This window comes from Neovison vison, chromosome 6 (genome assembly GCF_020171115.1).
Source record: "Neovison vison isolate M4711 chromosome 6, ASM_NN_V1, whole genome shotgun sequence".
In the NCBI taxonomy this organism is placed as follows: Eukaryota; Metazoa; Chordata; class Mammalia; order Carnivora; family Mustelidae; genus Neogale; species Neogale vison.
In genome coordinates, this window is record NC_058096.1 from 162693514 (window position 1) to 162705975 (window position 12462).

General features: G+C 40.5%; 1 protein-coding gene across 6 annotated transcripts in view; it reads right to left on the bottom strand.

Annotated features, from left to right (window-relative positions):
- The window catches only part of ANO10 (anoctamin 10), a 247735-nt gene that overhangs the window by 198412 nt on the left and 36861 nt on the right, over nucleotides 1-12462 (bottom strand). For 4 of the 6 annotated variants that reach the window (XM_044252830.1, XM_044252825.1, XM_044252824.1 and 1 more), the window contains 5 exons: nucleotides 10015-10134; nucleotides 6978-7547; nucleotides 5505-5560; nucleotides 3553-3627; nucleotides 1447-1629 (listed from right to left, as the gene is read on the bottom strand). In XM_044252830.1, the coding sequence (XP_044108765.1) occupies nucleotides 1447-1629; nucleotides 3553-3627; nucleotides 5505-5560; nucleotides 6978-7547; nucleotides 10015-10134 (1004 nt within the window). The remainder of the gene's footprint in view (nucleotides 1-1446; nucleotides 1630-3552; nucleotides 3628-5504; nucleotides 5561-6977; nucleotides 7548-10014; nucleotides 10135-12462) is intronic. The other 2 variants (XM_044252829.1, XM_044252826.1) reach the window with 2 other exon arrangements.

Genomic DNA, 12462 nt, shown 5'->3' on the forward strand with positions numbered 1-12462 from the left:
CACATGCCTCTGTGTTGTGTGTGTGCATGTGTACACACACTCCTGTGTTTTCTCTGACACTTCACCAATAAGCATAAATCGTGTTACTGGTCAAGTGTGCTATAAATTTATACTCTGAATCACATTCTCTCCCAAAGAGCAGTGATAGAAAATGCTAGTGTGTATACATGTATTTTCATCACAGGCATATTACCACTCAAAAATTAGAAAAACAGCTGCACAGGTGAGAAATGGAACAGAATGCAAGGTGGTAAGCCGGAGCCTGGCCAACAGTGGCAGCTAGATCTGCATCTGTAGGGCAGGGGACAAAGGTACCCCACTCCAGTGCCACATAACTGGAAAAGCCATGCTTATCTTACCTTCCTTCATAAAGGTATTATCAGATGTCATGAAGTGCCAAAAATGTAAGGCCATATGCACAAAACCAGGAGCTAGGACAGTGTTCCACTGTCCCTGAAAGGGAGTTGCAAAAAGCCACAGTTGCTGCTCTGGAACTGCAGCTTGGGTCAACATCACACTACCTACTGGCTCTCCAAAATCTCCAAGGTCATCACAAGGTGGCAGCTCTGGGCTACAAATGCCCGGGTCTGGACTAAGGACTTAACAGCTCATGGGACAGTTGTGAAAACAAGGCAGGGAAAAGTGAGAGAGAATAGGGCAGAGAGAGAATATACTCCTCCTTGAGATGGACGTATCAACTAAAACTCGCATGCACATCAGAAAAAGAGGCACGTGAGCCGAGAAACTCACAAGACGATTCACCAAGATGGAAGACAAGACTAAGAGAGTTTGCCAGTAACGGACCCTCCCTGATGAACCACTGCAGGGTCTGTCTCCCTCAGGAGAGTCCCAAGCTGAGAAGGAAGGTATATGATACAGAAACAGTGACCTGGGGCAGACGGGGCCCGACACCCCTTGCCCATTGAAGGTATGGGCGGGTCTCAGAAGCTAGATGCTTCGCTGTTACAAGTGGCCACACTGCCAGATCCCTGGTGAACTCAGACATGCTCTGTCATATTTACCATGCCACTAAGTAATTTAAGCTAGAAATGAATCTGCAGATAGGACCTCCAGTTCAGCTGCAGGCTTGAGTCTCCTCCAGGTGTCGGCAGCACCCTGAGCCAGCCAGTGCTGCCTCTCCACAGCCTTCTCATCCCTCCCGGGCTCCAGCATATTTGCAGCAATGGCCCTCAAGCCTCTGCAGAGTGGCAACAGAACTGGCCAAACTCCCTCTGCTGCTGGTAGGCATAAATTCAGATGGAATACAGCAACATTTCAATGCCCAGTTCCACCTTTTTTTTTTAAGCTTTAACATAGCTCTTGGTGAGGACACTGGCAGGAAAGTGGCCACATCTGAGACAGTGAGTGTATACACATTTGTTGCGCTCAGTGTATGACTGTCATTCCCTTTGAGTCAATGGTTAATTCAGCAATATTCAAACTTACCAAGTAGGTTCCCATTTCTTTTTCTAGGACAACTTGTTCATATAATGTAGCATCAATGTCAGCTTTTAAGGCCTGCACCTTCCTCTTCACCTGCACATGGTGCTTCTTTTGGAGCCAGTAAGGAAGAAGAGATTCCATAATTTGATTAAGGATCTGGGAGGTAATAAGGAGAGTAGCCAAGCTCTAAAAAGAAACACACAGATGGAATTTGACAATGTAGCTTGTATGGAATCTGTATAATCATGCAGTAAATAAAAATGGAATCTTCAACAAATAGTACACTATTAATAAAAACTAGGATTGAAAAAGCTAGGTGCTAGAATAATGTTTCCAATTTACACTTTTTTTTAGTTAAGACATACTAAAATACAAAAAAGTTGTAATATAAATAAGATTATAATAAGAAACAAATCAATTATGAGTTGGCAGGGGAACAATTTTACTTAAAATTGTGTTTTTTGTCATCTCATCCTTGCTACAACATAATAATCTACATGATATTGGCAACTTTGAAAAAAGAAAAGTAGTTTGGCAAAACTTAAAAAAAATTATAAAGCAAATACATCCTCCCTCCTTATAGAAAACCTAGAAAAGAGAAAAAGTCACCCATAATTCCACATGCATGATGCAACCATGCTAACTAACATCTTAGGATATTTCTTTCCAGTCACAGGTAAAAATACAAGTAGCCCATAGACTGTTGTTGACTGTATTATTCCCAACCTTCACTCCTATAAATACCGCCCCCTGGATGCCTGTGTACCATGATTCTTGGCCCAATCTCTGATGATCTACTAGGGATGGATTAAGGTTCTTGGCAAAGCTGCCCAAGTAGTTTGCTGAAATGCTGTGTCAATTTCTAACTTACCCCAGATGGACAGGAGTGTTTCCATCACATACCACCTTTGCTGGTATTAAAATTATATTATTTTAAAAGTCCTCCCCTACCCCCATCCCTTAATCTCCTATTTAAAAAAGAGACTCTCTAAGGTACTAGAAATGAGAAGTCATACCCTACTAATACACTAAAGGCAGGACAGAAGACAGTATGTATATCCAATTTACCAATTTCAAAATGTATTATTCTGAACTTTCAATTTTCAAAAAGAGTAGCAATATATGTAATGTTGGCTTTTTTTTTCTCACCATAGCATATACCCTCCCCAATGTCCATCACCTAGTCACCCCATCCCTCCCAAACCCCTCCCCTCCAGCAACCCTCAATTTGTTTCCTGAGATTAAGAGTCTCTCATGGTTTGTCTCCCTCTCTGGTTTCATCTTGTTTCATTTTTCCCTCCCTTCCCCTATGATCCTCTGTCTTGTTTCTCAAATTTCTCATATCAGTGAGGTCATATTTCTCTGACTGACTTATTTCCAGTGTTCTTAAGAACACAGCATTTAATTTTACTTTATGAAGGCTGTTAGAACCATAACTACAAAATCTTGTTTCTGATTATACAATTTTCTAAAAAATGATCCCAAGTTCTCATGTAAACACTATTATGAAGCCTAAGCTTTTGATATTTTTTACTAACAACCACAGTATATTAAAACCAAGAAGGAATAGCACTTATTGAATAAGCTGGATCAATTATAAAAAAGATAATTTAGATAGCAATAATTTGTACTCAATTTATCATTCCCTGGCATTTGTGGTCCAAGAATGGCAACACACCAAAGTAAATAGCAGACTTCTTAAACACTGCAGAAAAGACAAAGCACTGCATGGGATCTGCTGGTCTCAAAAGTTTGACAACTTATTCATTTAAAAATGAAATGTATTTAAAGTCCTATCAATCACCCCTCACTCTGGGACACACACAAAACTTCAATTAAGGAATACACTTTCTTCATTAGAATTGCTTTTACAAGCTTTGAGGTGAACAGTTTATTTTCCAGTACAACATGGTTAATTTTACAAGTGTTTTCAGTTGAGTATGATATACAGTGCAATTGCTAATGGTTTTTCATTTAGAGTTGGCTTAGAAAGATACAAAATGTAAGGTTTTATTTGTAAAAATAATAATGTGAAGGCAATCACATTCCCTGAATATAAGAAAGCACCTCTAAAACCTGTAAGATGGATACCTTCTGCTATTCACTCACCTGACGCAACAGCTTCATATCCCTTAAGACAAAGGCAATGTAGAAAAGTGAGGCAAAACAATTCAAAAAGTTGAACTGCCAAAAAAGAGAGAGAGAGAGAGAGAGAGAGCAAGATTTCACACTGCTTTACTGTACTTCAACAAAACTATAAATATAGCATTAAAAATGTAATGAGGGGACTTCCAGTCCTGACAAGATGGCATATACTTGTTTCTCCCTATTCCTCCTCTCTAAGCATGTCCATAAACTCTGGAAAGAACATCACAGTGAGCAAAGGAGGACTCTGGTACCTGCCTAGAGCCTGGAGGACAACTGCTTTGGGAGGCCAGGACAGTTCCAGCACATCTCCACTACATTCCAACACACCAGCCTTTCCCACCCTCAACCAGCAGCCCAGATAGCCGAGGCGGGCTCAATCCCTGCTCACCCCACCTCACCGCACCCCCTGTCTTTCTGAAGAGTCGTGTAGACTTGGCAAGGGGGATCTCTCCAGAGTCCTCACTAGCAGTGCTTCCCTCCTGCAAGCCTGGCACTCCCCTTTGCCACAGAGAGATTCCAGGATGGCCAGACAACACTGGCATTTGGACTATCAATTATTTCCAGTGCTAGCCTGAGGACTTCGCAGACTTTTTAGATATGTATGACTGCTTGGACCTTTTCTAATGTCCAAATTGCTAAAACTGTTGAATTTTTATTACCTACTTATGAAAAATTTTCCATTTCCTTACCACTCTTGCCTCTCTAAGTCTACCTCCTTCCAGAAACCTAAACACCTTTCTATCAGTAGTTTCTAATCTGTTAAAGCTTGAAAAACTAGATCAATAAGCTTCTTAGAATGATTTCTGCAACAAGATGGGATAGGGAGGGAGACAAACCATAAGTGACTCTTAATCTCACGAAACAAACTGTGGGTTGCTGGGGGGAGGGGGGTTGGGAGAAGGGAGGAAGGTTATGGACATTGGGGAGGGTATGTGCTTTTGGGTAAATTGGAAGGGGAGATGAACCATGAGAGACTATGGACTCTGAAAAACAGTCTGAGGGGTTTGAAGTGGCGGGGGGGTGGGAGGTTGGGGTACCAGGTGGTGGGTATTATAGAGGGCACAGCTTGCATGGAGCACTGGGTGTGGTGAAAAAATAATGAATACTGTTTTTCTGAAAATAAATAAATTGGAAAAAAAAATTTGTGTACTTAGCATATTTCAATAAATTTTCCCTCAACCTAAAAAAAAAAAAAAAGAATGATTTCTGCAGCTGGAACAAAAATTTGTTTCTCTGGAACCCTTTCTTAGGAGTAACGTACAGTTGAGAGTTCAGAGGACTCTTTCTGCACCTTTCTTGATCCTCAGTTATGTTACTAGTGGCTGAGATAATCTCCTGATAAATGAGGGGCTTCCAAGTAGGTATTTATTATTTATAATGATGGAAAGAGGCAAAATGTGTGAGCTTTTACACAAAGAGCAAACAGGTTACACCATTCCTTCTCTCCATTTCTTTCCTCCTACCCACTAAAACACACTGAGAAAATGTTGGACTTTGAAATTTTCTTTCACAAAATTAATGGTTTATCTAATGCTACCTCTTTCAAAAAATGTAATGGTCCATCACTGAACTGAATTGGAAGAATTGTTGAAGAGTGAAACAAAGAAGTCACCAAGAGGAAGAGAACAGAAATATGTCTATAACATCGTTAATTATATTTTTAAATAACTAGAAATTGGCTATACTACTAATTTCTATACTTGAAGTCTTACAACACACACATAGGTAGTAAGACTACAGAATGCATATGTAAACTCACTTAATCAATCCTTCCCTGCCTATACAAAATATAGTAAATATAGTAACTATCCAATACTGTAAATTAGAAGCCAGCCTTCCTATTTATCCTCCTATTAACTAATATAAATAGATTTCAAAATTCAAATGGATTTGTATATAAAAACTATACTCACCACTAAAACTTTCAGAATTAGATGATTCTGGTAGGCAGATTCCAATCTGTGATTCTCTAAAATATTGGAAAGGAGAAGAAATTTCTCTTACATAAGCACACAATAGGGGAGGCCATCGTGGGGTGAAAGCAGATGAGCTGAGCCAGAGACGTCAGGCAACAGAGCCTCAGTGAGTGAACGTGCCAGACTGCATTCACGGTTACCACTTAACCCACAACATCTCACAGGAAGAAAGTACACTTGGGACACATTTTTTACAGTACTGCAAGAGCACTCTGTTCTGTAATTATTTTTAAAGTATTACTGCAACGAAGAAATGTGGGAAGAATTGGCAAATGATCCCATAGACAGCCACCCAGGAAAAGACCCTGAATAAATAAAACAGAGCAACCACTAAAGAGGGCAGTAAAGTTTCCGAATGTGTGTCTTACAAGGATTAACTTATCTCCATCCCCAGCTAGGGAAAGGAGACACAGGACAGGCCCTGAGACAGCCAGGTGAAAGAACAAAGAAGATTCTTAAGAAGATTCTTCAGAAAGGTGGTGTTACACTCGTCTGGACCAGAACCCCACTCAGCTACTCAGCCACTGTCTGTCTTTGGGCAAGTCACTTAACCTTGGGATACTCAGCCTCCTTGCTTACAAAAACTGCTAACGCTCCTTCCTCCCAACATCACTGTCAGGATAAGAAGTAATACAAAACTTCAGTCCAGTTTCTGCAGAAGGAAAGCACTCAATAAACAGTAGTTGTTAAATGACTGATAAAAATAACTTAAATATCTTTATAGTCCGTGAAGTTAAGATACAGACTTCTTCCTAAGGAATAACAGTGCATATTTGCTTGTTTGAGTGACTAAATAAAGAGTGAATGGCCAGTCACAACCATTTTTAAATTATACCCATTCCCCTTTTGCCGTAGATGTATATATACACAAGAGTACTCGCTCTACTAAGGCCAGTGGCAGTCCTTGGTGCTCTAAACCACTAGACCATCAGCTCTCAGACACAAGACATAGTACAACTAGACAAAGTATCTGAATTTAATTCAATCTACTTTACCCCAGCAAAAAATACAAAATTATAGTATTGGGATTACAGGTTTTAGACAGAGAGGTGTGGATTAGCCTGGCTCAACAATCTGCCCGAACACTGTTTAACTCTCAGTGTCTCTATCCCTAAGATGGTGACATAACTTCCATTTCACAATGTCCTGAGGAGTTGAAAATGAGGTACCACGGACAAAGAGTTAGCAGGGCACCTGGAGTGCAGTAACCAACATTCATCTGTGACTGCCACGATAACCAGGAGGTGAGAGCATCACAACCCACAAAGCTGATGAATTCCTCCTTATGTCTCTATAGTGAGCCCACAGCAACATCTCCTTGCTTTGCAAAGCAGCAGGGATGGGAATCCTATGATCCAAGCAACATTTCCTATAGGCAAATAAGACATAAATGCAAGCATCACGTCTTACCCCATGAAGTTAGAAACTCAGCAGCATATCGATAGAGGCGGTTCATGATCTCAATCACAATGGCATAGATGATGCTGGGCACATACAACAGGATACTGGTCCACTCCGATCCACTGCTCTCATGTAGACTCAAGGCCCAGGCCTCCATGTCAAAGTAAATCATCATGACATACAGGGAGAAATAGAGACAGAGGCACACAAAGGGCAGAGAGACCAGGTAAATGCGCAACTGCCTCTTGTAGCTGGGGTAGAGAGGTTCCTCCCTACCAGTGACGGGATTGATACCCAGGACCCCATGGAATCCCGGCCGAGGCTCCTCAAACTGTCTCTTCATGACAAGTGTCCCCCACCTGTAGGTCATACTGGCACAGCCACGCTTCCACACTTCCAGGATCACTGTGGACCAGATCAGGTTGAAGGAGGCGAAGATCACGTACTTATCATAGTCTTCCCACACAAACAAATAGTAAGGTAACCCAATGACTGCCATAGGGATTAAGGCAACAGTGAAATATTCCAAAAATCCAAAGTAAAGAGCGATTGTTTCCCCAAAGTAGCCACGAATACGGTCTACAATGAAAGGGGGGGGGGAAAGACTGTAAGTACAGACTACCAAAGACTTTCACCATTTCAAGTAAACTTATTTATTTTTGCAGTTAAGTGAGGAATCATTTAATACTCTCATTTCCAATCAGTGTACAATGGTAAATCTATCTTCCATGCAGTACCAAGACCCCACTTGCCTGGAGATCAAGCCCAATACTTGCCCCAGCTTAGGGCCCAGGTCATAGCTGCTGGGGCTGCTCTGAAAGGCACCCAGGATCTGTTTCCTCTTTACTTCCTTATCTGATGGATGCCCTCTTCCCAAAGAAAAATTTAGGGACTTGTCTCAAATATCCATGATCCTAGCCTAAACTCAGTCACAGCCAATGAGCCATTTTAATTTGGGGGTTTGTGTTCTCTACCTTTCTCTCACTTTAATATTATAGCTATAGATGTTCTTTTCAAAGAAGACTCCATCCGCAGTATCTGCTCCCATTGTCCAAAAATTTAAATTTTCATCAATGTGCCATGGCAAATGATCCAATACACTGAAGAAAAGCTATTCAAAACTATAAAACAATATTCTACACATTAACTTCTAGAACAGCCACGGGACACATTTATCTATACCTTCATATAAGAACTGGGCAAAAGAAGGGACAAGTGACATCACTGTTAAATACTCTGTAAACACAACATGACCTAACTCAAAACGGGTCTCTCGAACACTCCATCCTTTGCCAGCTGCATCTACCTGGGGAGCTCCTGGGCTGTAAATGTATCCCGCTGGGACCAGGGTGTGATGCAGGGGCTGGGGAGGTGCAATAATGGGGTTATTATTTCTTGGTTCGTTTCATGCAGTTAAAACTTTAGAATAATGTATCAGATCAGTCTATGCAGACAGGTCAGAGTAAACTGGGATAAGCTATTACCCCCATCCTTATTCTTCCAACTAACCCACGACCATGATAAAATAGTTGGTATGATCAGGTCACTTCAAATCTGAATCAGGTTAAAGGATATCCAAAAAATGAAAAAGAAAAACAACAACTACAGAAAAAGGTGCTCATGGTCCTGGTCTCCAAAATCACATGACCTCCCTCTTTTGATCTTAAGGGGAAGGTCAAGATAGCAGGTGCCCCACCTGCTATCCCCAGTCCCAGCACTCCCCAAAGTCTCACGCCCTCCACCACAACCATGCTCAGCCTCCACCCTCAACTCACTTTTCCCCTCACTTTCTAAACAGTTACTGGATACTATCACCTACAAGTCCTAGAGGCAATACTTAAATTTACTACATCTAGATGCCACACAAATGTCAATTAGTGTAACACAAAACAACTAGTGTATTACCTAGGACTATCAAAAATGAACTTTTCCTTTCAAAGAATTCAAGAGAAAATTCAAAATGTAATTTCAAATTTTCATCTTAAAAACAGATTTTTATTTACTGTGACAATATTATAGTAGCTGTTTTCAGGATGGAAATTGGAAATAAAATTATTTTAGAGGGATTCCTTTGAACAAAATCAAAAGAGAAATGCCCTTGAAATATGGATAGCAATGCTTGTCATAAAATCTAACAGCTTAATAATCCTTATGCTTAAAAAACATAAGTAAGCCATGTCTGTCTGTCAGATATATAAATAAAATCTTAAAAAAAAATGTTTAGGGCGCCTGGGTGGCTCAGTGGGTTAAGCCGCTGCCTTCGGCTCAGGTCATGATCTCAGGGTCCTGGGATCGAGTCCCACATCGGGCTCTCTCCTCAGCAGGGAGCCTGCTTCCTCCTCTCTCTCTCTCTCTGCCTGCCTCTCTGCCTACTTGTCATCTCTCTCTGTCAAATAAATAAATAAAATCTTTAAAAAAAATGTTTAAATAAAAAATAAATAAATAAGACAGAAGTAAGCCAAAAAACCTGAACATTCATTCTGAAGTCAGTTTGCATACAGTAATGCTAACACATACCAAATAAACTAATGGATACTCTTATAACTATACTCAGAGAAAATGCATAGATTCAGTAATATACACCAAGATACTTACAAACTAGGCCTGTTAGTCTGCCCCTAAAAATGAGCACTGCTTGGTCTGCTCAAATGATTAGCTCTAAAGAAACAGAAATTTTCCACTACAAGATATTTACAGTCAAATGAAATTCACATAAAATCTGTTCTACTCCAACTCGGACATGTACTCATGAAGGCCACTCCGAATAGCCTGTGTTGTTGGTGAAATTTAAGGAGAGCTTGCCATTCAGCCCATCTGAAATGCTATTAGAAATAAAATAAATTACTAAATAGGTCATGCAATAGGGTAGAGAGGTTCCTCCCTACCAGTGACACCATCTTATCTGACCCCAATTTTTGCCCACAGAGCCTTGCCCAGAAGAGCATTAAACATCTACCCAAAGTGCTGAGAAACATGCCACCGTTGAATCATGACATCTGGTTGGTAGTCCTTCCTCTTCCCTACGAGAACAGGTATTGACACGTACCTAGGGGCTGATACTTCAAAGAAAACCGTGTGTACCAGCTGTCCTCAAGCTTCTTCAGGGCTTCATTATCATGCAGTGGGAACACCTGAATCACGATGCCAGAGGTGAGCAATCTTCTCACTGCAGACAGAAAATGGGCCAGACTAGATAAAATGGCTTTGAGATCACTCGTGATATACTTCTTCAAATGCTAGAGAGCCAGCCCAGTAAGGAAGGGGTGTTGTACAAGGAGCAGTGGCATACCACCTATTCTGAAGGTATATATTCTTTTGTTCTTCACAGTGTAAGTATCTTGACTATTTTAACTATGAAAGCAATACAACTTTATGTAAAATTATAAACCATACTGAAATGTACAAATTAGAATTGGAGAGATCCTCCCACAAAAAATAACCAGTGTAAACAACAATTTTATGTAAGACCAAACTTCAAAACATACATCCATAAATATATATTATAAAAATAAAAGTAGGATCATTCTATACACATTGTTCTGTAATTTTTTTCTCAAGTAGTAGTGTATAACAAATGTTTTTCAATGCTATTGCCTAGAAACATGAAATGTCCTTTTTTTTTTCCAATTTATTTATTTTCAGAAAAACAGTATTCATTATTTTTTTCACCACACCCAGTGCTCCATGCAAGCCGTGCCCCCTATAATACCCACCACCTGGTACCCCAACCTCCCACCCCCCCCCCCGCCACTTCAAACCCCTCAGATTGTTTTTCAGAGTCCATAGTCTCTCATGGTTCACCTCCCCTTCCAATTTACCCAAAAGCACATACCCTCCCCAATGTCCATAACCCTACCCCCCTTCTCCCAACCCCCCTCCCCCCAGCAACCCACAGTTTGTTTCGTGAGATTAAGGGTCACTTATGGTTTGTCTCCCTCCCTATCCCATCTTTTTTCATGGATTCTTCTCCTACCCACTTAAGCCCCCATGTTGCATCACCACTTCCTCATATCAGGCAGATCATATGATAGTTGTCTTTCATGAAATGTCCTTTTTAACAGTAACATAATATTTCCTTGTATGAAGTGCTAAAATTTAATCCTCTATTGAAAAATACTTGTTCCCCGCCCCGCTTTTTTTGCCATTATAAATGTTAAAATTCAGGGTGCCTAGGGGGCTCAGTCAGTTAAGCATACCATTCTTGGCTTCTGCTCAGGTTATGGTATCATGGTTGTGGGATCCAGCCCCACAACAGGCTCCATGCTCAGCCAGGAGTCTGCTGGAGATTCTCTCCCTTTGCCCCTCCCCACTCAGCAAATACGCTTGCTCTCTCTAATAAATAAATCTTAATAAATAAACAAATGTTAAAATTCTTATACACATATCTTTTCCCACCTGCCCACTATTTCCTCAGACATACTTAGCAGTAGAATTAGAAGTAGAGTTAGAAGTAGAAGTAGAATTGCTAGGTCCAAGAGCATATGTATTTTAAATCTGAACAACAGTTATAAAACTGCCCCTAGAAAGACTTTACCAATCTGTCCTCCCACCACAGTGAAGGTAAGAAGACAGTGTTCAGTTCCTTTCATGCTTGATGATACTGAATATTTGCAGAATCATTTTCATCTTCTCTAATCTGATAACAAAGGCTTACATTTACAAACAGCAAATAACAAGACCAAATAAAATCATACTTTCAGCAGTCAGCTGACTAGTATGATTTTATCACTCATGTACATATACTTGAAAGAGACAAATGAATTTACCCAAAGACAATATCCCCTGGTAATATGTGAATACAGGGCATTCTCTCATCCATAAATTATTTAGAGTGACTCACTGGGTGTGTGGGTCTTCAGATCTTAACAGGATGTGATCAGCAGACAAGGAGAGCTCGGATGCTGTGCCTAGTGCCGTATGTGGGGAGATGAACTACTTTCTACACAAGTTTCTAGTAAGAGTCTCTAACTTAAGAGTACAGTTGCTTGTAAGATGGAATTTGCATAAAGAAAAGATGCTTTGCTGTTTTCATCCACTGATAAGCTTTCAGCTCGTCAAGGCTTATCAGCTCACCTCTTCCAAGGGCTGTCTTTCTTATCTCCTATCTACCTTGTCACCAAAGACAAGTGATGAGCATATTAAGCAACAGGCCCTTCAAGGAGGATGAAAATGAACATCTGCAACATTGAAGCAAAGTATGTTTTGAGTTTTCCCTGTAGAAATACTATACATAACAAAGAAAGATGCTCTTTTTGACAGATGGCCCTATCAGAAAATCTTCAGAGTAATTTAAAAGTAAAGCAGGGGCTCCTGGGTGTCTCAGTCAATTAAGCCTCTGACTCTAGATTTCAGTTCAGGTCATGATCTCAGTGTTGTGAGATCTAGCCCGGATCATACTCCACACCTGGGTGTGGAGCCTGTTTCAGTTTCCCTCTCTCCCACTCCCTCTACCCCTGTCCCCTCCAGCTCTAAAACATAAAAATAATAAAAATAA